This window comes from Peromyscus maniculatus, chromosome 14 (assembly GCF_049852395.1).
Source record: "Peromyscus maniculatus bairdii isolate BWxNUB_F1_BW_parent chromosome 14, HU_Pman_BW_mat_3.1, whole genome shotgun sequence".
Lineage (NCBI taxonomy): Eukaryota > Metazoa > Chordata > Mammalia > Rodentia > Cricetidae > Peromyscus > Peromyscus maniculatus.
This window is the reverse complement of record NC_134865.1, coordinates 72,349,462-72,374,136: the sequence shown is the minus strand read 5'-3', so window position 1 is coordinate 72,374,136 and position 24,675 is coordinate 72,349,462. Positions and strand designations below refer to the sequence as shown.

Sequence of the window (24,675 nt, the reverse complement as noted above, 5' to 3'; positions counted from 1 at the left end):
TTTGCGCCTTTCCTGGGACTCACTTGGTAGTCCAGGCTGGCCTCAAACTCACAGAGATCCACCTGGCTCTGCCTCCCGAGTGCTGGGATTAAAGGCGTGCACCACCACCACCCGGCCTGATTAACTTTTCTTAATCATAGGACTATACTACTGAGCATTTATAACAGACCATTGATCCACTTTGGTTCAAAGCTAGTTTGCCCTTCGTCTTTGGGATTGATTGACATTAGATGTTTTTCCTTTTGGTCTTAGAATTATGTGTATTCATTATGACCATAGTAGCATTATGATATTTGATATTCATTTGAATCTTATTAAATATTGAAGAGCTTGGTACTATCCAATATATGACACAGTTCTAGAAATTTTTCTGTGGACTTTCCCTGGTTAGAAAAGATGGTCATGGACAGAAGACTGATGTATTTGGTCCTCTGCATTGTAGGTCTTGAAGTGACTCTTGACAGTCTGTTTAGACTGTCCTAGGGAGTTGCTCCTGACACTTGTACTTCAGAAGAGTGTTTACTCAGTTCCTCAACTTTTGATTAGTTTGCATAAACCTGGAAACATCATTTGGATAGTTACAGCATGGTAGACAGTTGTCTCAAGTTTGACAAGAGTCTTAAAACTTGGTATTTGTCATTACATCTTTTTTTTTCCCCTTCTCCATCTAAGGCTATAGTTGAGATTTGCTGTTTGAATTTTGTCAGCTACCACAAAATCTTTTTTTACAGGTTCAAGGAAAGGACCCTTCAGTGGACATCACTCAGGACCTGGTAGATGAATCTGAAGAGGAGCGGTTTGATGATATGTCCTCACCGGGTTTAGAATTGCCATCTTGTGAATTAAGTCGACTGGAGGAAATTGCAGAGCTTGTGGCATCATCTTTACCATCCCCGCTTCGCCGTGAGAAACTCGCACTAGCATTGGAAAATGAGGGTTATATTAAAAAGCTTTTAGAGCTTTTTCATGTGTGTGAAGATTTGGAAAATATTGAAGGACTGCACCACTTATATGAGATTATCAAAGGGATCTTCCTCTTGAACCGAACTGCTCTTTTTGAGGTTATGTTCTCTGAGGAATGTATAATGGACGTCATTGGATGCTTGGAATATGACCCAACTTTATCACAACCACGAAAACACAGGGAGTTTTTAACAAAAACAGCCAAGTTTAAAGAAGTGATTCCCATATCAGATCCTGAGCTGAAACAAAAAATTCATCAGACATACAGAGTTCAGTATATACAAGATATGGTTCTCCCTACCCCTTCAGTCTTTGAAGAAAACATGTTATCAACACTTCACTCCTTTATCTTCTTCAACAAAGTAGAAATTGTTGGTATGTTACAGGTAAGTTAGGTCATTCTCCATCCCTTGTCCCCATCCGTCCTGCCCCCAACTTATAAAAGGTGCCAGCTTGATTGATAACATTTAAAATGCTAATTGCTGTAAGCAAAAATAATAATTTTTTAAATCCTTACATTGGAACTTGATCTTGTGATATGGTAAATATTTTGATATTAATTTATATTATGATAAATAATGCTCTTGATACCTGAAGGTTGTTGCATTCTGGGTGGGGATGGCAAGAGTGATGGCACTTGGTTAGCATGATGGAGGTCTAGACTTAGTCTCAGATCTCACAAATTGCAAAGGGAATGGGTGGTGTCTAAGAAGAACAACTTTAGGTGAATAACACTAATAAAGTAATCGATGGAGCTGGAGACAGACATAAGAGCATGTGCTGTTCTTCCAGAGAACTGGCATTTGGTCCTGGTACCCACATCACGTACCTGTAACCACATCTGCATGTGTACCTTCCAAAAGGATGTTTTTGAAGTAGTTGAGAGTATTGAGTTTAGGCTTTACTTGGTTATTTAATAGCTACTATGTGATTTGAATCTGAGGAATCATTAATATCATAGGATACTATGAAGTGTGAAGAGCAAGTGAAACCATACACTGAAGTGTTGAACGTTTGGTAAAACTTAGGAGCTTTCAAAAGGAATGTCTATTAATGCTGGATTGGAAATTGAACTATGCTACATAGTATTTGACAAAATGTTAGTCTATTAATGCTTGATTTGAATGTGAACTATGCTACATAGTGTTTGACAAAATGTTAGTCTGTTCTAACTGAAATAGAATTTTTCTGTTTTGTGTGGGTGTGATATCTGTATCTGTGTTTTCAGGTACAGACACCTTTTGTACACATAAAGGCCAGTGGAGGACTCGGGGTGCCCTGTTACTTGCTGCCTTATTCTTTTGAGGCAGAGCTTCTATCTAGACTTATACGTTGCCATGTGTCCTTGTTTTTCCCTGTTTCCAACCCCACTCAGTGGATGCTGATGGTGTATATGGGACCATGCCCAGCTTGTTCTCTAGGTGCTGGGATCTGAACTGTTCTCATGGTTGCACAGTAAGCTCTCTTAAACACTTAGCTTTCCTCCAGCCCCTATGGTATATTTTCCCTACCAACCTTTTACATGTACACATACAAAATTACACACTTTATATCATTGACTGGTTCCTCTGTAAAATTATTAAATGCTCTTATACTAATCTGGGATGTATGTTGAAATTGGATGCCATTAATTTTTTAAAAAAGAAAATGTCAGAATCATATGTATTTATGCCTCTTTATACATTTTAGAAGAAATAACCAGCATTATAATTGAGTGTTGTATAGAAAATGTTTCCTAAACACCTACCCCCCCCACACACACACACCATATAAAGCTTACTTCATAGGACCATTAAGATGGCTCAATGTTAGAAGGAGAGAACCAACTTCCAAAAAGTTATTTTCTGACCTTCATATGTGTTCTGTGGCACACTGCTCCCCTCATTCCTAATATATAGATAAATGTAATTTCTTAAAAACTTACACTGTAGTCTGCATGAATTTACACTTTACCTACCTAAGTAAATAGATTGAAATTATTAACAAAATCTTGTTGAGAAATTATAATGAAGAAAATTCAGTGGGTACCAGGAAGGATCTATATGGCTTGTTACTTACTCACTGATTCTGTGATAGAATCCTTTGAGGCCTTTTCAAAATTAATGTGTTAAATAATTATTTCAAAATAATTTAGTGTGTTAAGGAGTATTTATGTAATGGGTATCTTCAAATAATAGATAGTTCTTTAAGATCTCTAATTTTAATATTTTAAAAACTCGAATCCTTTTTCTATACCTTTGAAGCCTGAAGAATGTTTCGTTTTTATCCTTACTGGAGAGAGGTTGTAGAACCTTAATTTCTACCGTTAGTTCATGTAAACTGAGCTTGGCAAACTCTGGCTCTAACTCTCCACCCTTCTCCCTTTGCCTCCCCATTGTTGTGATTTTTTAGCATTGACCACTAGGCCAGACTTGGCTGTTCTTGTGTTTATTAAGTTTCAGTGCAGCACAGCTATATTCATTGACATACTGTCTGACCGCTCTCCTGCAGTAGTAGAACATGGGAAACCACTGGCCTGCAGAGTTGAAACACTTACTTCCTGGCCCTAAAGTGGGGTTAGGAAAAGAGTGTTGTCAAAACACAAAAGTAATCTTTCTGATAGAAGTCTCTCCAGTTTGTCTTTGTTTTATTTTGTTATGGTCTCACTCTGTAGACCAGGCTGGCCAAGAACTCAGAGATCCACCTGCCTCTGCCTTCCTAGTTCTGGGAATAAAGATGTGTGCCCCCCACATTTGGCCCCCCACGTTTGGCTGTGTGTGTGTCTTTGTGTGTCTTTCAATAGTTTGGGTTTTTTTTCTTTTTTAAAATTTTTTTGACATCTTTCATCAAGCTAGTTTATAGAATGCTGAAATTATATTTTATACAGTCTTCAGTAAGATGCCTAAATTTTTTATTTCATAGGAAGATGAAAAATTTCTGACAGATTTGTTTGCACAACTAACAGATGAGGCAACAGATGAGGAAAAAAGACAAGAATTGGTAAGAAATCAAATACTAGGAGGGCAAAGAAGTAAAACAACCTTTTACACTCACTTACAGCTTTTCTAATTTGAGATTACCTTTTTAATATTTGTTCTTTTTCCGGACTTTAGGTTAACTTTTTAAAAGAATTTTGTGCATTTTCTCAAACGCTACAACCCCAAAACAGAGATGCTTTTTTCAAGACTTTGTCAAACATGGGCATATTACCAGCTTTAGAAGTCATCCTTGTAAGTTTGCTTCTCTCCATTCTGAACTACCCATATGAAACCAGATCAAAACTGGATGTGGTGTTGGACAATTTTAGTGTTTGCAATTATATCACTTTTCCCTTTCCTCCTTCCCAGGTACCCGCTTATTCTTTCTCAGTCTCTCTCTCTCTCTCTCTCTCTCTCTCTCTCTCTCTCTCTCTCTCTCTCTCTCTCTCTCTCTCTCTCTCTCCCTCTCTCTCCCTCCTTCTCCCTCTCCCTCTCCCCCTCTCTCCCCCCCTTTCCTCCTCCCTCCCTCCTTCCCCCACCCCCCCTTTTTTTTATGTAGCCTTGGCTGTCTGGAATTTTGTAGAGCAGGCTGGCCTCAAACTCACAGAGACCCACCTGCCTCCCGAGTGCTGAGATTAAAGGCGCCACTGCCGCCACTACCACCACCACCCAGCTTTTTTTTTTGTTTTTTAATTTTTTAAAAACAAAAAAGTTCCCCAGGGCTACACAAAGATTGCCTGTCTTAAAATTATATATTGTTGTTGTTGTTAATATTAATAATATTATTTTTTATATGTATACACACACACTCAAATAATATAAAATTAATCCCAGCACTAGAGAGACAGGGGAGGCCAGCCTAATCTACAGAGTGAGTTCCAGTACAGCCAGAGCTATACAGAGAAACCCTGTTACACACACAAAAAAAAACCAAACATACACACACCCCAAAAAAGTTTTTAAATATGTCTTAAGGAGACTGGGGAGTGGGTCAGCTGGTAAAAATGATACCCGTGTCAAAAGCTGAATGTGGTATCATTTTTATATTATGGAGGAAGGGTGAGAGAATTCTGTAATACTAGAACTCATGGTAAGGTTGGAGTCTGAGACAGATGTGTCCAGAAACTCTCAGGACAGCTAGCCTGAGTATGCAGCACTGCTGCAGACACAAGGAAGACCTTGCCTCCTCTAAGATTTGTCCTTTGACATTACTGTGTGTGCTGCCTTCCTTCATGAAGTTGGTTTGTGGCGGTAAGTATGGTCACAAGCCACTGAGCATGTAGAGGTCATTGCACTACTTGGGTATCAATCCTTGCCTTCCATTCTGTTTGATTGAGGGTCTCTTGCTTTTTTTTGTTGTTATATACTGCATGTTAGCTAGGTTAGGTGCTTTCATAGATTCTCCTGTCTTCATCTCTCATCTTGCCATAGAAACATTGGGGTAACACATGTGGACACTATCATCCCTGGCTTTGCATGGGTTCCTCTTGGGATTTAAACTCAGGTTTTTAGGCTTTTTTGGTAAGTGCTCTATCCACTGAGCAATCTCCCTAGCCCTTAGATAAATTGTTAAAAATCTGATTATTTTATACAGTGTATTGTGATCATGGTCCCCCATCCTTTTTGGTTTTTGAGACAGGGTGTCTCTGTAGCTTTCTGCCTTTCCTGAACCTCACTCTGTAGCCCAGGCTGGCCTCAAACTCAGATCTACCTGCTTGCTTCTTCCTCCATAGTGCCAGGATTAAATGAGTGCATCACCACTAACCTACTACTATCTCTCTTATTTTCATGTCTCCCTCCCTCCATCCCTCCCTCCCTTCTTCTTTCCTTCCTTTTTAATTAGGGTTGCTTATGTAAGTGAGTGTAGATAAGTTGTTGTTTGCTGGAGCATTGAACGACTTTTCAGAGGCTATACCACCAGGAAAATAGCTCCCCCCAGCAACCATTTTGATGTTTCTTTTATGTTGCAGTGCTTTATGACAATTTCTTTTGTCAGGTTTTAGATAATTTCATTGATGAAGTTCCACATTTTTATGATTGTAAGAGAATGGTACTTTTTCTCTGTAGGGTATGGATGATACACAGGTGCGAAGTGCTGCTACTGATATATTCTCATACTTGGTTGAATATAATCCATCCATGGTACGAGAGTTTGTCATGCAGGAGGCACAACAGAATGATGATGTAAGTAAGAAGTTAACAGAGCAAAAAATAACCAGCAAGGTAAATATTATTTACACTAATAGTAAGTATTTATGCATAGGAGCCTATAGCTGGGGTTATATATTTTTAAGATTTAAACTACTGCTCTTGGGGAAGTGTAGCCAGTGTCAAATGGCTCACATTCTTCCCCTTAATTTGCTCCTGCCTTAGTTTATAAATTTATTGTATTTGATGTCAACTTTTTAAATTATGAAGCTGACGTGGCTATATTGTCTTATTTAAACCCTGAAATCAGTTGACCCGTCTGTCTGTAGAACTGTGACTAACTTGCATTGGAAAGCACTTACACTGCTATAGGTGGTTCTCAGAATCAAGAATAAAGATAAAATATAGCCCCTGACATGTAGTAGGAAGTGTTTCCTTATAACAGTAAAAACAAGTTATTGTCCTGGACACTTAGAGAAACTGTGCTGGTATTTAATTAGAAATTAGAATAGGCAAACGGACTTCAAAAAAATCTTAGACTGTCTTGGTGGTGTAGATTGAATTTTGTGGTACACAATGTGTATAGAAGCCCTGATTGTATGTACTCTTCTACTTTGTTTTACTAAAGCAATGGTTCTGGTTTTGTTTTGTTTTGTTTTGTTTTGTTTTGTTTTGTTTCTCCTTTCTCCTAATTTTTTGGAAGCCACTTTTTACATAAGAATAGATAAGCCACCAGGCGGCTGTGGCACAAACCTTTAATCCTAGTCGGATCTCTGTGAGATCTACAGATCGAGACCCAGGACAGGCACCAAAACTACACAGAGAAACCCTGTCTTGAAAGACAAACAAACAAAAAAAAAAGATAAGCTATCTTGAATTCCTTGAGAAGAGGAAATTTATGTCTCCTTTGGGTGAGGGGAATTTGCAGAATTTCAGCTTGCAGTGTTACAAAATGAAACATAGTTTTTGTTACTTTTAAAAAAATATACTCCTAGTTTGAAGTTAAATCCCTAGTAATGTCTTTATTTGTGGTTTGTTTTTAAAATTATCTTGCTAGATTACGTGCAGAAATGTACCATGAATTATTGAATCATAATCACATTTTTCTTCTATGAAATAGTCCTATCTTGAGAACCTGAATATCTTGAGTAATTAAAACTAAAGGCTGTTCTTGTAGGCCCTGTAACCACTGGTGAGCAGATATGCCTGTGCATCTTCACACTCCATGAACATGCATTAGGCCTCTGGATTTCACTTGCCAATCATTTCCATGTAGTGTCTGCATTTTCTTTGTCCTTGTCTGTCTTACCACTGCATACATAGACAAGCAGAAGGAGTTTGCTCACTGTATCCCTCAGTTTTTATTTATCCTCTGGGCCAAAAACAGCAGCCCTAAAAGGTCCTTAGGAAAACCAGAATTTTGGTTTTCTTGGACATTTGAAATCCACATAATATATTACTGTTGTGTACACTCCAGTCTCTACTTTACTCAATTTATCATTTCCACAAATGGAAAACTGCTATTATGTCAAACATAAAAGAAAACTAAAAGTAAATGCAATGAAAGCAAAGCAGCTTTATAAATTCCAAGTATTCTTAGTTTGAAGACATGAGTGTAAAGTCCATGAGCTTTCTGCAGATAGTAGATGAAGTTATTAGAGAAGCAAAACATGTTTTAACACCGTCTGACCTTTATGATTTTTTTTCCTTTAATCAGACAAGTTTAAAGATAATAGAAAAGTCCAGAGGTAGTGGCACACGCCTTTAATCCCAGCACTTGGGAGGTAAATGCACTTGGGAGGCAGTTCTCTGAGTTGGAGAGTGGGTAGCAGCCTGTGAGTTCCAGGGCAGCCAGAGCTACATAGTGAGACCCTGTCTTAAAAGAGAAAAAAGAAATAATAGGAAAAGAAACTTAATTATGTTGTTGTTGTTGTTGTTTGGTACTATTTAATGTCTGTACCATCCCTTAGGGGAAAGAAACATTTCCATCTACCCTGTTAAATAGAATAGTCATTCTAGTTTGTTTGACGTTAACAAGACAACTAGATTTAGTTGTAATGCTATAATGTGTCTTAGTAATCTGTATTATGTGTATTTTTATCACCAGGATATTTTGCTCATCAACCTCATTATAGAACATATGATTTGTGATACAGATCCTGAGCTTGGAGGAGCAGTCCAACTTATGGGCCTGCTTCGAACTTTAGTTGACCCAGAGAACATGCTAGCCACTGCCAATGTAAGCCATGGCTATTGCTTCTTTCTCATAGCAGTATGTTTTCTATTGCTGGTAGAAACCAGTACAGTTTAAGTTCATCTAAGTATTTTTGATTCCTTAGAAAACAGAAAAGACTGAATTTCTGGGTTTCTTCTACAAGCACTGTATGCATGTTCTCACTGCTCCCTTACTAGCAAATACAACAGAAGACAAGCCTAGTAAAGGTAAGATAATACAGGTTCGTAGCTTTCTTGAATTGTCAAACTCAAAAAGCTGGTGTTGAGTAGAGTCTAGATTTAAAATATTGGGGCTAGAGAGAGAACTGAGCTCTTAAGAGCACTGGCTGCTCTTCCAGAGGACCCACACTGCGGCTCAGTCCCAGGGCATTACCACTCTCTCCTGGCCCCCATGGGCACTGCACATGCATGGTGCATAAAATTATTTGCAGGCAAAAAAACAAAACAAACAAACAAAAAAACACCCTAATGCACATAAAGTGAATGAAAGTCTATGAAGGAAGGAACAGAAGCAGGGGCAGCAGGATACACCCTAAGAAGGAAGTAACAATCTTTAGTAGCTTGAGATTTAACCATGTATTTTCAAAAGATTTTTGAGGTGAAATTTGTTTAAGAGCACGATAATCACAGTTAACAAAAACATATAAAAGAAAGTATTTGTAGCAGTGGTGGCGCATGCCTTTAATCCCAGCACTCGGGAGGCAGAGGCAGGCAGATCCCTGTGAGTTCGAGGCCAGCCTGAGCTACCAAGTGAGTTCCAGGAAAGGCGCAAAGCTACACAGAGAAACCCTGTCTTGAAAAACCAAAAAACAAAACAAAAAAAAAAAAGAAAGTATTTGTTTTCATGTTGGATTTTGTTTATGCTATGGGATCTATGCTGGCCTCAAGCTTAGAACCTTCCTTTTTTGGCCTCTGCAATACTGGGGTCACAGGTGTGTGCCATGGTACGTGGCAAACTATTAAAATTTATTCCTTAGAATTTGCGCTTAAGTGTGTGTATTTAAGGGGTAGTTTCAGAGTCATCCTTGGGAAATTGCCATTGAAGCTCTATCTAGGAATCCATACTTTATTTTCCCTTATAAATTCACAATGTAGTATGTTTATTTTAAAGCATACTCTATTAATAGTAAGTATAATTCATGGCATTAGTAGAAACTGTAGTAGTGTTGATGTACTAAATAAATGTTTGTTCTTTTTACCTTTTTTTTCTTCTTGAGAAAGTTTTTTTACATAGCCCTGACTCACTGTGTAGACCAGGCTGGCCTTGAACATACAGACATCCACTGGCCTCTGCCTCTCCAGTGCTAGGATTAAAGGTGTGTTTAGATAAACTCTTGTGTGACCTTAGAAATCAAATTTTGAAATGTCCTTTTGCTTCTTTCTATATTTCTTTGTATTTGGTAAAATTTGAGGTCTGCTTCCAAATTCACACGTTCAAGCCACCCAGCATTTACTAAGACCTTGTAGAAGGGATTATGCCATATTCTGAGGGGGCTAAGTGATAGGAATGAAAAATAAAATACTTAGGAGAGACTTGCTGACTTTAAAGAGTAAGGATTTATCAGAAATGATAATTGTGTTAGGAGTGCACTGTGAGTAGTGAAGAAAGCCCAGAGCCCAGTGAAGTAGTGGAAGAAGACAGGTGACACCGAGGGTGAAAGGTGTGTGGTGTCATTTCTTAGACTGTTTATTGTCTGTTCGACATACATCTGATCATGCTTTGCTTATTCTAGATGACTTTCAAACTGCACAGTTACTGGCACTTGTATTGGAGTTGCTAACATTTTGTGTGGAGCACCATACCTACCACATAAAGAACTATATTATCAACAAGGACATCCTTCGCAGAGTACTAGTTCTTATGGCCTCCAAGCATGCTTTCTTGGCATTATGTAAGTGCTTCTTAAAGAATTATTTATTATCTTTCTATATTATCCTGTTCGTAGCTTTAAAGCTCATTGCTGAGAATAATACTGACTTGGGGGTGGGGGTTGTTGGGGACCTAGGATCTTAATACAAGCTCTGCTCCCTGTGATGTAGTTTGGCAGGTGTTCACACAAAGTGGAGTGGCTAGAAGGTATCTGCTAGTTCAAGTGGTAAGTTTAACCAGACTACCAGCAGCCTATCTTTTGTGCAACTTAACAAACTGAAAGATGATTTAATAAAAACTAAACAGACAATACTACAGAGACTATATATATTTCACAGAGCCTGAAATATGTACATGTGGATCTTTATGGAGAAAGTTAGGGAACTGTTTCATAGCTACAGATAATTTTCTTTACTTTCTGTGTGGTTTTTGTTTTGTTTTTTATTGTTTTATCTCTTTTATCAATAGTCATTCTGCAACCCAAACTGGCTTTAAGCTCACAGCAATCCTCATGCCTCAGCTGAGTGCTGAGGTTACAGGTGTAAGCTACCATTCCTAGCTTTACACATAGAAATTTTTGTTTGTGTGCATGGTGCTAGAAATTGAGCCCAATACCTTGACCACTACACTACATCCCTAGCCCAAAAGCAGGGAAGTTTTAACAAGATTCTTCTTTTTTTTTAAGATTAGTCTTAGTTATACTTTCGTTTGTTTGTTTGTTTGTTTGTTTATTTATTATGTTCTGCCTGCCCGTCAGAAGAGGGCACCAGATCTCATTATAGATGGTTGTGAGCCACCATGTGGTTGCTGGGAATTGAACTCAGGACCTCTGGAAGAACAGTCAGTGCTCTTAACATCTGAGCCATCTCTCCAGCCCCCCTATACTTTTTTTTTTTTTTTAAAGCTGACATTCAGTGTTAAGACCTCATTTTGTTATAGTAAAACATACTTTTAAATTAAAAGTAGGTTAATCTGGGCGGTGGTGGTATATACCTTTAATCACAGGCAGATAGCAGGATCTCTGTGAGTTCAAGGCCAGACCGATCTACAAATCAATTCCAGGACAGCCAGAGCTGTTACAGAGAAAACCTGTGTGGGGGGGGTATTTATTGGACCTAAGAGATGGCTCAGCAGTTAAGATCACCGAATGCTCTTCCAGAGGTCCTGAGTTCAATTCCCAGCACCCACATGGTGGCTCATAACCATCTGTAATGGAATCTGATGCCCTCTTCTGATGTGCATACATACATACAGAGTACTCATATACAAAAAGTACATAAATAAATCTTATCTTGTAGCCAGACTTCTTAGGCAATGAGTTTGCATATCTAAACTGTAGTTATTGGTCAGTTGACTGACCAAATTTAGAGATACTGGTGGCTGAGATGCTTACTGCCAAGTAACTTGCCAATTGGCTTTTAAAGGTAAGTTGGGTTTTGTTGTTTTAAGGCTTCATGTTTCATTTAAGTTTCCACTTGTCATGTTTCTTTACTTGACACATTTGTAATATATACATGAGTTTGGAATATGTCTTTTTACAACCTGAAGAGAATATTGGATTCATTTTGCACTAATTTAGAATACTAAATTTTACTTTAGTTATAGCTTCTGTATTACTAATGAGACTATAGCAAATAAATCATCTTCCACCAGTGAGCTTGGCACATACAAAGAAGGGCTTTAAGGGATTAGAAAGATGACTCACTGGTTAAGAACACTGGATGGTCTTCCAGAGAACCCGAGTTTGATTCCCAGCACCCATGTGACAATTCATTACTGTCTTTTCTCCAGTTAGGAGGCAATCTGATGCCCTCTTCTGGCCTCCGGGTACCAGGCACACACATGGTATATAGGCATACATGTAGGCAGAACATAGTACACATAAAAACATTTCTCCATATACTTACCATAGGAGAGGTGATAATACCAAGGCCAAGTTCTTTCAAGTCACCATAAAGAGTTTTGTATATATGTGGGGAAAAGAGTTTGGGAAATGAAACAGATAAGTTTAAATAGTTTTATTTCAACAAAGAAAATAGCCAGATATGGTGACTCCACCTGTAGCTCTGGTATTCCAAAGACAGAATATGTCTGTGAATTCAAGGCTAGTAGTAGCTACATAAAGAGAACCTGTCTCCAGGGGGGAAAAAGAAAGAAAAGAGATTAAACACAAACTACAATTATATTTCATTGAATCTGAGATGCACATCTTGATATATTTATCCTCTCAAACTAAGGTAAGTCTTAGAGTTAATGACATGACATTTATAATTAGTAGTTTTGTTTTCATAGTTTTTAGGAGAGTGTCATGTGAAAATCAAAATCCAACTTAATAAGAACTGTACTTAGAAGAGGCAGGCGGATCTCTATGAGTTCGAGGCCAGCCTGGTCTACAGAGCGAGATCTAGGACAGGCACCAAAGCTACACAGAGAAACCCCTGTCTCAAAAAAAAAAAAAAAAAAAAAAAAAAAGAACTGTACTTAGAGCAACATAGTAATAACAACTTGTTCTAGGTCAATCAGATTAGGAAGTTTTCACAGAGGTGTTAACTTGAGTTGTCTTGTTCATAAGAGAAAGTGACATTGTTAATTGAATGTGCAATTAAGATGGTAAGTATAGAACGCAGTGTGTTTTGCTATAGATGGGAAACTTTAGTCCAGGTGGAAAATGTCAGGACATGGAAGCTAAAAGAAAAGGCCTAGAAAAAAGTTTAGGCATTCCCTTTGTCTTTTTTGCTTGTAGTATTGTAATCCAGTAAGAACTGCATAGAGAATCGATTTACATGATGAAGATCATACTGGAAACTGCTATTCTATCTTAGGTATATTCTGTATGTATTTTATAACGGGGACAAGTTACTTTGAAACCTAACTATTCACAGCGGGCCTCTATTCCCAGACTTCGGGATTAGAGCATCTCTGACAATAGCAGTCATCAGTAATAATCCTTTTATAAAGACTGGCTTTAAGCTGGGTATTGGTGGCACACATCTTTAATCCCAGCACTCAGGAGGCAGAGGCAGGTGGATCTCTGAGTTCAAGGCCAACCTGGTCTACAGAGTGAGTTCCAGAACACACAAAGCTACACGGAGAAACCCTTTCTCCAAACAAAAGATTTGTGGTTCTTCTGAGAAAAGTATGCATTGAAATAAAAAGTTAGGTATACTATTTCAGAAAGAATTTTATAAGTTAAATACACACGTAAGTAGAAAAGACAGTAGTTATAGATTGTTGTGAGCCAGCATATGGTTGCTGGGAATTGAGCTCAGGACCTCCAGAAGAGCAACCAGTGCTCTTAACTTTTGAGCCCTCTCTCCAGCCCCAGGAATTCTATATTTTATGTGTTTGTTTTTAATTAGTATTTATCATTTTTAAATACAACTAAGCAAGTTTGTAGGTAAGACCCACAGTCCTTTCTAAAATGAGTACAAGATAGATAACAAGTTCCATTCATCTATGTACTGTGCCTTTTTAAGACTTTGGGTACTTTTATGTTGACTAGGTATTGTTGTTTAAAAAGTGTTGAATTGAGGCTGGGGAGATAGATTGGTAGTTAGAAGCGGCTTGCTGCTAAGTTTGGTCCCTTGAGCCTACAATGGTGGGAGAAGACTAAACTCCTAAAAGCTGTTGTCTAATCTCCACATATGAGCCATGGCACGAACATTCCCCCTCCCACACATAGTAAATGGAGAACAGAAACAGAACTCCATAAAAAGAATGATTTTCTTTTAAAGCTTTATTGTAGGGTAGGGTCAGAGGCAGCTCAGTGGTAGAGTGCTTACCTGGCATGCTAACATCAGGAGGCCCTGGCTTCAATCCTCAGCATCAATAGAAGGGGGGCAGGCAGAATTTTGCTACAAAGCTTCTATTATTAGTTCCACGTGTGGTAATGAGTCTCAGACTTACTCCATGAAATCTCGTGTCATGTACTACAAAAAAAAAAGTCTTTAAAACTGAACACAAGAGAATCCTGGCCTGTTATAGTGAAGATTAGTGCCGTTGTGAGTGGAACCAGAGTGCACATTACGTTGAAAATGCTTTGGTTATGCCAATTGGGCATAACTAGGAGCTTTCTCTAATCTCCTTTGAATGACTGGACTTTATAGAATTGACTGATAAAATGTGGAAAACAACTTGCTGTTCAGTAGCAAAGAATAATAGTATTTGGATATTTTTGAGGCAGGGGTGATTTTAAACAGAAGTAATTATTGATGTAAATCAGGACAAATGGATATAAGAGAGGAAGGCCAAAAAATAAATAAATAAACCACCTAGACCTACCTTCTATCTAGATCAGCACTTTCTGGGAAGATGTGCTTTTAAGGGAGGGGTTAAGGGTGTCATCTGCATGTCCTGGCCTCACTGGATTCTGGGAAGGTGGTAGATTCTTTGCCCATACCTAGGAATTGCATATGTAGCATTGGGGTTAATGTGATGTTTTGATAGGACACAAGTCTCCACAAAGCCTGCAGAGTTAGATTACCAAATCTTAGAATAATAGTTCTTGCTTTTTGAAAGTTTAAAATTTACAAATTAGCATGAGCTTTTTAAGTGTTAATTTTTGTCTAAACAAGTGGAACGGTCTCACTTAAGTTCTTTTGCCAGCCAACCCAAGAGAATTCACTGTTTTAGAAATAAACCCTTGTCAGCCTTCACTCCCCACACAGAACAATGCCTCTTACTGCTTAAAATGTCTTCACCATACTTATGTTTTTACATTTTTTCAGTAGATTAAAAATAAAACGCAGTTAATACTCTTTAAACTATTTTGAAACTCCCTGCCCAGAGTGTTTCTTTATGAAGATACACTCTTAAATAAGTTGGATTGTTAAGGCAGTTTCTAACCAACTGTACCTAATTGGGCATTCACTTGTGGACCTCTTTGTGCCAACTAAAGAAAAATTGAGCTGCTTTACTCCTCTGCCTTCCCACCCAGAAACCGTGTCAGCATGGTTGCCTGGCTACCTGCTCATGAAGGACTTGATTAATAACAAATTGGCAATTTAACGAGCCACTTCCATGATCTCCAAAGAAACCAAAATACAAACACAATATTTAATCTTGCCAACCGAAGACGATGTGACTGCGTGAAGTGAGTATGCTTTTTTGAACTGTTTACAGTAATTGGGGCATTAACTTACTGATAATTCCATATAGGTTAAAGAGGGTTTTGCTGAAGTCTAGCTGTCTGAGTATATTTGGATCTTGATGAATGGTGACTTAAGTAACTCCCCATACCTCAAGATGCAAATATATATCTACTAATCTGTAAGTTAAAGCCTAATTAATTATTAAAGGGAACATTAAAAAGCATACTCGCTACAATGAGAGTAGAGGACCGAATTTTAAAACAACCTAAATTTATATCTAAACCATGGGAAGGCAATTTTCGGGGCATGCAGATTTTTGTGGTTTGTTGTCCTTTTTTAACCACATCTACAAATAAACCATTATAAATCCATGAACTCTATGAAATAGTAAGAGTATCCAAAAATTTGAAAATCAAATTACAGTACAGTGGATTGCCCTTTTTTTAAAAAAAAAAAAAAAAATGCCTTTTTTTTTTCTTTCTTTTCTTTCTTTTTTTTAGGTGATTTAAAATGTATTCAAAGTGGTATGATGAAAATATTGTCCCCTTAAATAATATGGTAATCTCATTCCTTACCTTAGCTATAAACTTCATTTTGGCCAATAGTGATTGATGTATTACCAGAACTTTTCTGGCTTTCTAAGACTTGTGTTCTATGATAACATACACTACCTTTTTGTTGTTGTTGTTGGTGGTGGTGGTGGTTGTGGGGAGGAGGGGTGTCCTAGATCTCACTACATGGCCCCCATTGGCCTTGAACTCTAGACAGTCCTCCCACCTCAGCCTCCGAAGTGTTAGAATTATAGGCATGACTTCCACAACCTACCAGCACACACTGTTTGAGAATGCCTTTTCTTACAGCACTCTTAAGATCCCTGTGTTCAGGTTCATATACCTGCACACAGTTAAGAATGGAGAATACTTGTGTCTGTTCATAAGTTCTGATGTTTGTTGACTCCCAAGATGTAGAACATTAAACAGCAATACCTCTGTGTTTCAGGTGCCCTCCGATTTAAGAGAAAAATCATTGGATTAAAAGATGAATTTTATAACCGCTACATAATGAAAAGTTTTTTATTTGAACCTGTAGTCAAAGCATTTCTCAACAATGGATCTCGTTACAATCTGATGAACTCCGCCATAATAGAAATGTTTGAATTTATTAGAGTGGTAGGTTCTGTCTTCTTATATTAGGATTTTGGTTTTAAATTGAGAAACTTGAGTATCTGTCTTTGTCTTGAGAGTGTGTGAGAAAGATTTTCTTTAAGAACCATACTACCAAAAACATAAGAGTAATTGAATTTAGACCAATAAAAAACTCCAAATAATAGGTGTGCAAAACTATCTGGCATGCTTTATAGAGCTGTGATAAATATGCTGGCTGTGGAGGCTCAGTGTGTAATCCTAGTACTCCTCAGACCCTGTCTCAAACAAAAAGAATTGTGATAAGATATACAGAACTTCTCATGCTTGTCATTTTCATTATTATAAAATATATCCTCTAAGGGTAGTATGTTTATGTTACTGCACAACTGCCACAGAAGTCCATCTCCAGAACTTGACTTTTTCTGTTCTTTAGTATGTTTTTGAGATTAGGGTGGGTCTTGCTCTACAGTTTAGGCTGGCCTCAGTCTCATGACCATTCTCCTGCCTCAAGCCTTATAAGTGTTGGGATTGCAGGTGTGTGCCTCTGTGTCCAGTCTTGGGGAACCAGAATCACTAGAGTGGGGCTTGGACATACAATCTGGGAACACCTGTGGACATTTCCCAGATACCCCAAAAGACTATTGAAGGAGCCAGTATAACAAGCATATGCTGTTCCCATTTTTGTTGTTTGACTGTTTTTAAAATTGTATGCTAACTTTATAAAATTAAACTTTTGGTGAGTCTTAGAAATTACTACAGTAAAGCCTCATTTTATCTTGTTAAAGTGGTATTTTTGGATCTGATTTATTTCATTACAATTCTTTCTGTAGGAAGATATAAAATCATTAACTGCCCATGTAATTGAAAATTATTGGAAAGCACTAGAAGATGTAGATTATGTGCAAACTTTTAAAGGATTAAAATTGAGGTTTGAACAACAAAGAGAAAGGCAAGACAACCCCAAACTCGACAGGTAAGTTACTACGTATTTGAACATGTTCTTGGTTCAGCAGTAGATTGGGTGGTGTTGGCTTTCTTGGCAGTATTTGGGTTGTAGAAAGAAGATGAGAAGACATGTACAGGAACTGCAAGGAGTGGAGGAATTGCTGTTGTCTTCTTTTTCTTTAACACCTTTTATGCATGCATGTGTGTTCACACACATGTATACTGTGATGGGGAGGGGCGGGACAGGATTGTTTCAGGATAACTTGTAGGAGTTAGTTCTCTTCTTCCAGCATGTGGGTTCTGGGGGCTCAAACTCAGGTTTATCCTACTTAGTAGAACGCACCTTTACTCTGGGCAACTGTTAGTTTTGCTTGTTTGTTTCTGAAAGTAAGATCTTTAGACACCAATATAAACTGATACAGCAGTGAGGTTTTACATGATCAGAATATTATCTTAATTGATTTTTTTTTTTTTCTGAGTACAGGGGTTCTTTTCTCAGTGAACTTTTTTTTTTTTCTGTGCTATCTGCATTCTTTTTTTTTTTTTGTGATATATATTTTTTATTTTACAATACCATTCAGTTCTACATATCAGCCATGGGTTCCCCTATTCTCCCCCCTCCCACGCCCTCCCCTTACCCCCAGCTCACCCTCCATTCCCACCTCCTCCAGGACATTTTTTGTTCGTTTTTTCTTCCATTTCTTTAAGGGAGTTTTTTATTTCCTCTTTAATGGAGTTTTTCATTTCCTCTTTAAGGGAAGTTTTTATTTCCTCTTTAAGGGAGTTTTTTATTTCCTCTTTAAGGAAAGTTTTTATTTCCTCTTTAAGGTAGTTTTTCAATTCCTCTTTAAGGAAAGTTTTTATTTCCTCATTGAGGGAATGTTTTATTTCTTCTTTAAGGGCCTCTATCATCTTCTTAATGTCATTTTTAGGGTTGATTTCTTCTGTTTCTTCTGTCATGGTATGTTTAGGTCTTGCAGGTGTAGAAACACTAGGTTCTGATGTTGCCATATAGGTCTTTATGTTGTTGCCTGTATTTTTGCACTGGCGCCTACTCATCTCTTCCTCTGTGAGGTGCAGGTGGTGTCTGTGTCTGAGAGTGCCTCTCTTGTTCTAATTTTTAGTCTTGGTTTAGTAGGGGTTCTTGGTTAAATTGGTGCTTTTGGCCTATTTCTTCAGGGGCAGCTGATTTCGATCGGTGAATTATATACTTATGATTATGGTGATCTGGTTTGGTGTCTGGGTAGCGCCTTCTTCTGTGTTCTCAGGTCACTTTTTGTTCATTTGTCAACTCCTCAGCTGATCTTGTTTCTTCAGACTTTAAACTGTAGGCATCTGAATCCTCTCCCAGATGGGTTTCAGCTGAGCAGGGTAGTCTCACCAACACCTCCAAGTTGTTGGGTTTCACAGGATCAGCAGCTGGGCCCTGGGTTGTCCTCAGACGGAGTGTTCAGATTCGTTCTGGTTCTGACCCACGGAGATAACTTCTTCCCCAGATGTTGGGGTTAGGGGCGTCCCTGTTCCAAGCTGTGTCTGCTTGTCTCCGTCCCTGGGCCTGTTTACGTCTGCGGTCCGCCGCCGGGCCTGTATGTCCCTGTCAGCTGCCGCTGGGTCTGTCTGCCTCTGGGGGCCGCCACCGGGCCTGAATGTCCCTGTCGGCCGCTGCACGTCTACCTCAGCGGGCTGCCGCTGGGCCCGTCTTCCTCCACAGGCCGCCGCCACAGGCCTACCTGCGTCTGCTTGTCTTCGCCACCGGGCCTGTCTACCTCTGTGGACCGCCGCCGGGCCTGAATATCTCTGTCGGCTGCCGCCGCTGGGCCCGTCTACCTCAGCGGGCTGCTGCTGGGCCCGTCTATCTCCGCGGGCCGCCGCCGCAGGCCTACCTGCGTCTGCTTGTCTCTGCCGCCGGGCCTGTCTACTAATTGATTTTTTTAAAGTATAGATTATTTAAAATACCATGTACCTTCCTAAATAACTAGATTCACATTTACAGTGTGGGTTGTTGTATCTCGTCCCGTACCCCCTCGTCCTCCGTCCCCCCGCCCCCCCCCCCCCCATTAATTTTGTTTTGTTTATTTGGTTTGGTTTGGTTTGGTTTTCAAGACAAACTTCTCTGTGTAACAGTCCCTGGAACTTGCTTTGTAGACCAGCCTGGCCTCAACTCACAGAGATCCGCCTGCTGCCTCTTCCTCTCAAGTCCTGGGATTAAAGGCATGCACCACCACCACCCAGTCCCATTATTTTCTTTTTTTTTTTTTTTTTTTTTGGTTTTTTTTTTTTTTTTTTTTTGAGACAGGGTTTCTCTGCGTAGCTTTGCGCCTTTCCTGGAGCTCACTTGGTAGCCCAGGCTAGCCTCGAACTCACAGAGATCCGCCTGGCTCTGCCTCCCGAGTGCTGGGATTAAAGGCGTGCGCCACCACCGCCCGGCTTCCATTATTTTCTTAATATATATATATGGTTTGTCTGCATGTATATCTGTGTGACTACCAGGTAGGTGTATGCTTGATAGCCACAGAGGACAGAAGAGGGTGTTGGATCCCCTGGGAGTAGAGATACAAATTGTTGTGAGCTGCTGTTGGATGCTGGGAATTGAACACAGCTCCTAACTACTGTGCAATTTCTATCTAGCCTTTGTAGTATGATTTATAATCTGTGCAATAATTACTTAACTCCCAATGTTAACAGGTTTAATAATTGAGCTATAAAAAGTATTTTAGAAATATGAAGTTTGAATATACCAGCTTATATCAGATTTGATGCAGTCTGTCTTTTACTTAGGCATTTGTTCCAGTGTGATTTGGCATTTGGCTTTGGTGGTGTCAGGGATCAGGCCCAGTACCTTGTTTACCTCAATCCCTTTACAGCCTTCCATTTTCTCATAGCATGCGGTCCATCTTGAGGAATCATCGATATCGACGAGATGCCAGAACTCTAGAAGATGAAGAAGAGATGTGGTTTAACACAGATGAAGATGACATGGAAGATGGAGAAGCTGTGGTGTCTCCATCTGACAAAACTAAGAATGATGATGATATCATGGATCCAATCAGTAAATTCATGGAAAGGAAGAAATGTATGTTGAAACAGTGGGCAAGGGAAAGTGAGGCTCTCTCCGCCCAGGTCTTTATTTCTTGAGAAAATGATTAGTATCTACTCAGAACATAAGATGACAATTCAGAGACCTACAGGACATGGCTGAATTGCTGACCATGGGAAGGTGTATGCTGAGTTTTCCTAGTGTAAGGAAAAGAGTTTGATGGAGGGTACACATACTAAATGTGATACCGAAGGTCATATTTCTGCATTGTCAAATTTGCTGGATAATAGCATTTAGTACTTGGATAGGCTTTGTTCATAGGTTGGATGTCAAGAGTTGCTCCTGAGCAAAGAAGTAAGCTAGTTAATTGTTTTCTAGTGTCACTTCATTTGGAGGAATTCAGAAAACAGTGAGTGACAACTATTTTACACTCTCCTTTTTAGTGAAAGAAAGTGAAGAAAAGGAGGTGCTTCTGAAAACTAATCTTTCTGGACGACAGAGCCCAAGTTTCAAACTCTCCCTGTCTAGTGGGACAAAGACTAACCTCAGCAGCCAGTCGTCGGCAGCAAGCCTTCCTGGCTCTCCAGGGTCACCTGGGTCCCCAGGCTCTCCGGGCTCTCCTGGATCCGTCCCTAAGAGTACATCTCAGACGGCAGCTATTACCACAAAGGTACACTTCTCACTCCCCATGTGCTGGCCCTTCTCTACCATGCTTTAAGCTTTCTCAGTGGTCGGTGTACCTGGGTTTGCTCTTTGCTTCTCTCTTCTGGAACTAGCTAACTGCTGTGGACTAGAGGGTGAGACCTCGTCACAACCACTACCTGAGCTCACATCAGCGTGTCCAGTGCAAAGTTCAGTCTCTTTGATGTTGTTCACTATCTTTATTACCTTTCCCAATTAGAAACCAGCTCAAAACTTGGGAGGGGAAGCAGGAGTTTTCTGTTTGTTGTTTGATTGGTTTTGTTTTGTTTTGTTGTTTTTTTTTAGGTTAACTACTATCGCTAACATTTCATATAAGAAGGAATAAAATTCTGATACTGAATATGTAGACAACATCTCTTTAATAAAAGCATTCATTTGGTGGCTTTTGCTACTTAAGCATGCCTTCCCCCAATGTACATAAAACTAATAGCAGTTAGACCAGACTAATTAAATCCATAGTGCCATCCAGTCCCTTTTGTTCTTTTTTAAAGTACATTTGTGTGTGTGGACATAACACAGCACATGTGGGGGTCAGAGGGCAACTTGAAGGAATCAACTCTCCCTTCCACCATGTGGGTCAAGCTTAGGTCATTGGGCTTGGTAGAAAGTCCCCTCACCTGCTGTGCCATCCCACAGTCTCATTTCATTGACACTGGCTAAGGCTGAGTCAGAGGTGTTGAGATGAAGCTGTAGGCTGAGAGCAGAGTACTAGGGATTTTCATAGTCAGATTGTACTGTAGGAGTTGGAGAAGTAGGCTGAAAAGGAAATCCAAAAGAGAGTGACAGAGAGATCATAGAACTACTTCCTATCTGCCTCCATTTTGAGTGATCTGTCTTCTGCATGTTGATACATACCATTTTAGATTTTATTTTGAGGTAAATTTGAGCCAGCCATTGTAGTGCAGGCCAATAATCCTAGCTCCTTTGGAGACTGAGAAAAGAAGATTGCTAGTTCAAGGCCTGCCTGGGCAACTTAAGTGAGACCCTGGCTCAAAAAGTAAAAATGAGGGCTGGATGTGTAGCAGTAGTAGAACCATTGACTTGAGACAAATGAAGCCCTGGGTTCAGTCCCCAGTGCCATTTAAAATCTGTTAGTCATAAGCCATTTTTCAGTGATATCTGTTAACTGGGTCGTTTTCTAATAGTATGTAATTTTTTTGTTGTTACTGTTTTAATTTTTAATAGCTTAAAAGAACCTTAAAAGTACGAACATTTAAAATATACATAAGCCGGGTGGTTGCGGCGCATGCCTTTAATCCCAGCACTCAGGAGGCCGAGCCAGGTGGATCTCTGTGGGTTCGAGGCCAGCCTGGTCTACAGAGAGAGCTCCAGGACAGGCACCAAACTGTACAGAGAAACCCTGTCTCGAAAAACCAAAATAAAATATACATAAAAATAGAATGGCTTTCAGCATGCTGCCATTAGGCCTGTACTTTTTCTGGGTTTAACACTTGTATTTTAAAATGCAGTGTTTTTTTCTGAACAGGGAGGACTCGTGGGTCTGGTAGATTATCCCGATGATGATGAAGATGATGATGAGGATGAAGACAAGGAAGACACGCTACCACTGTCAAAGAAAGCGAAATTTGAGTCCTAATATTAGCAACTGCCTGTGATCAGTACCTGTTGACAAAACTGGTTCTTTACCCCTCCCCCCTACAAAGTCCACATCAAAGCGCAGTGGTCTCTTGTGAGTGACTGACATGAATCAGCAGCACACTGGACTTCTGCTCATCAAGTGCCAATTCAATGGAGCAGGAGGAGGGGGATGCCGTGCAGTTAGGGGGAAGACATAAGCCTGTGAGCTCTCCGGCTTGGACCACATATTGCCCTTTTCTCAGGGAAGGAAATGGAAATCAAAAGCCAACAGGGCAGGGGTTTTGTCAGTGGAACTCTGGATTGACTGGTCAGTTGCTACAATCAGAACTTGCTTTCTTGGACCATGTTTGAGACGTAGAAGAATGGGTCTTTCTGCCATAGTTCCTCACTAGTAAAGAATGCCAGCAGTTTCTTTGTTTAAAGAGACCTGCCTTTAAAACCGTACATTCTGAACATTTTAGTCAAGCTACAACAGGTTTGGGAAACCTCTGTGGGGGAGGGGCAAAATAAAGTATCCTTTTTTTAATCTGTTCCCTTTGCCCTTCAAACTGCAGATTTTTTTTTTTTTTAAGGTGGGGATTTGTCCCTACTTGATTAAAGATTGAGTGGAATTCTAGATGTGGTCATTTGTGTCATAATTTTTCTTTTTGTTTCAGTTTGTTTGTTTTGTTTTTCTCCCCCTGAGTGTATGATTAGTTGTTGAATATATATATTTGGGACCATTAAAACATTTTTGATGTAATATAGCCTAACGTGCTGGCACCTGCTTTACATGTGTAATTTGTGTTCTACATCACAGTTCTTAATTTGTTTAGAGTTTTATGAAAGATGGTATAGTTTTTATTGACAAAAGCAAAGTAATCTTACAACTATGTGCATAAAAAAGCAATACTATTTTGTGACTAAATATTTTATATTAAAATTTGCATCAGCATCTGTCTTGAGATTTCAGGGAAATAGAATGGAATTTAAAACTTCGACAGTTTTGTTAAACCTAGAAACATGAAATTAGTATTCCAAAGAGATTCAGAAATTTCATATCTTGGAGAAATGACGGTACATTAAATCAAAATTGAGGATGGATGATTTAAAAGTAATACTTGACTTTTGAATAATAAAAAGAAAAGTGAAGAGTAAGAGAAATTGTATTAATTGTATGTTTCTTTTCTTTCTTTCCTTTTTCAACATATGCCCTTTGGAATACCAGTTTAAGCTGTAAGTGGTGGTACCTAAATAAACACCCAAGGAGCATTATGTGACACCTTATTAAAACAGTATTTTGGGGTCTGGGGATGTAGCTTAGTAGTAGAGTGGGTTGGGGCAGCTTTCATTTTTAGCTCCATTACTACCTAAAAAACGTGTTCTTGAATAGGGTCTTTATTGTTAGACACAGGATGACTTCAAGGAAATGAGAATGTCAGGGTTCCAAAAGTCTCACTTTTTTAAAGTGGAAAAAAATGGAACTTTATAGTTGCAAATGAGTAAAATTTCATACTCAGGAAAGGACATAATTGTACCCAGCCAAGCAGTTTGTGCATCTGTCTTTGATGCTTTATTCCTTAGTAAGATCAGGAGCTTTAGAATATTATTGGGCATGGTAGTACATATAATCCCAGCATTTGGGAAGCTGAGGCAGGTGAATCTTTGAGTAAGAAGAAACTTTATAATAAATTGTAAAAGATTAATTCATTTCACTATAGATCTGCTTTTTTAAAAAGATATTTTATTCAGGTGATAGCAGCACACTTCTTTAACCTCAGCACTCTAGAAGCAGAGGCAGGCAGATCTCGTGAGTTCAAGGCCACCTTGGTCAACAAAGTGAGTTCCAAGACAACCAAGGCCACACCGAAACCCTGTCTCAAAAAACAAAGTTTTGTATTTTATGTTGATGGTGTTTTCTTCATGTATGTTTCTGTGCCACATATCTGCAGTACCTGGGGAGGACAGAAGTCAGATCCTCTGGACCTGGAGTTACAGATGGTTG

General features: G+C 39.1%; 1 protein-coding gene across 6 annotated transcripts in view; it reads left to right on the top strand.

The window, feature by feature from the left end:
• The window catches only part of Ppp4r3a (protein phosphatase 4 regulatory subunit 3A), a 51,095-nt gene extending 27,658 nt beyond the window's left edge, over nucleotides 1–23,437 (top strand). For 3 of the 6 annotated variants that reach the window (XM_076551249.1, XM_076551250.1, XM_006991799.3), the window contains 12 exons: nucleotides 732–1,349; nucleotides 3,865–3,942; nucleotides 4,056–4,172; nucleotides 5,988–6,104; nucleotides 8,176–8,307; nucleotides 8,408–8,510; nucleotides 10,037–10,195; nucleotides 16,263–16,432; nucleotides 17,239–17,381; nucleotides 20,236–20,426; nucleotides 20,834–21,060; nucleotides 22,579–23,437. In XM_076551249.1, coding sequence (XP_076407364.1) covers nucleotides 807–1,349; nucleotides 3,865–3,942; nucleotides 4,056–4,172; nucleotides 5,988–6,104; nucleotides 8,176–8,307; nucleotides 8,408–8,510; nucleotides 10,037–10,195; nucleotides 16,263–16,432; nucleotides 17,239–17,381; nucleotides 20,236–20,426; nucleotides 20,834–21,060; nucleotides 22,579–22,689 — 2,091 coding nt within the window. In that variant the 5' untranslated portion in view covers nucleotides 732–806 and the 3' untranslated portion in view covers nucleotides 22,690–23,437. Of the gene's footprint in view, nucleotides 1–731; nucleotides 1,350–3,864; nucleotides 3,943–4,055; nucleotides 4,173–5,987; nucleotides 6,144–8,175; nucleotides 8,308–8,407; nucleotides 8,511–10,036; nucleotides 10,196–16,262; nucleotides 16,433–17,238; nucleotides 17,382–20,235; nucleotides 20,427–20,833; nucleotides 21,061–22,578 lie in introns of all 6 variants that reach the window. The other 3 variants (XM_042261052.2, XM_076551248.1, XM_006991798.3) reach the window with 1 other exon arrangement.
• The last annotated feature ends 1,238 nt before the right edge of the window (nucleotides 23,438–24,675 follow it).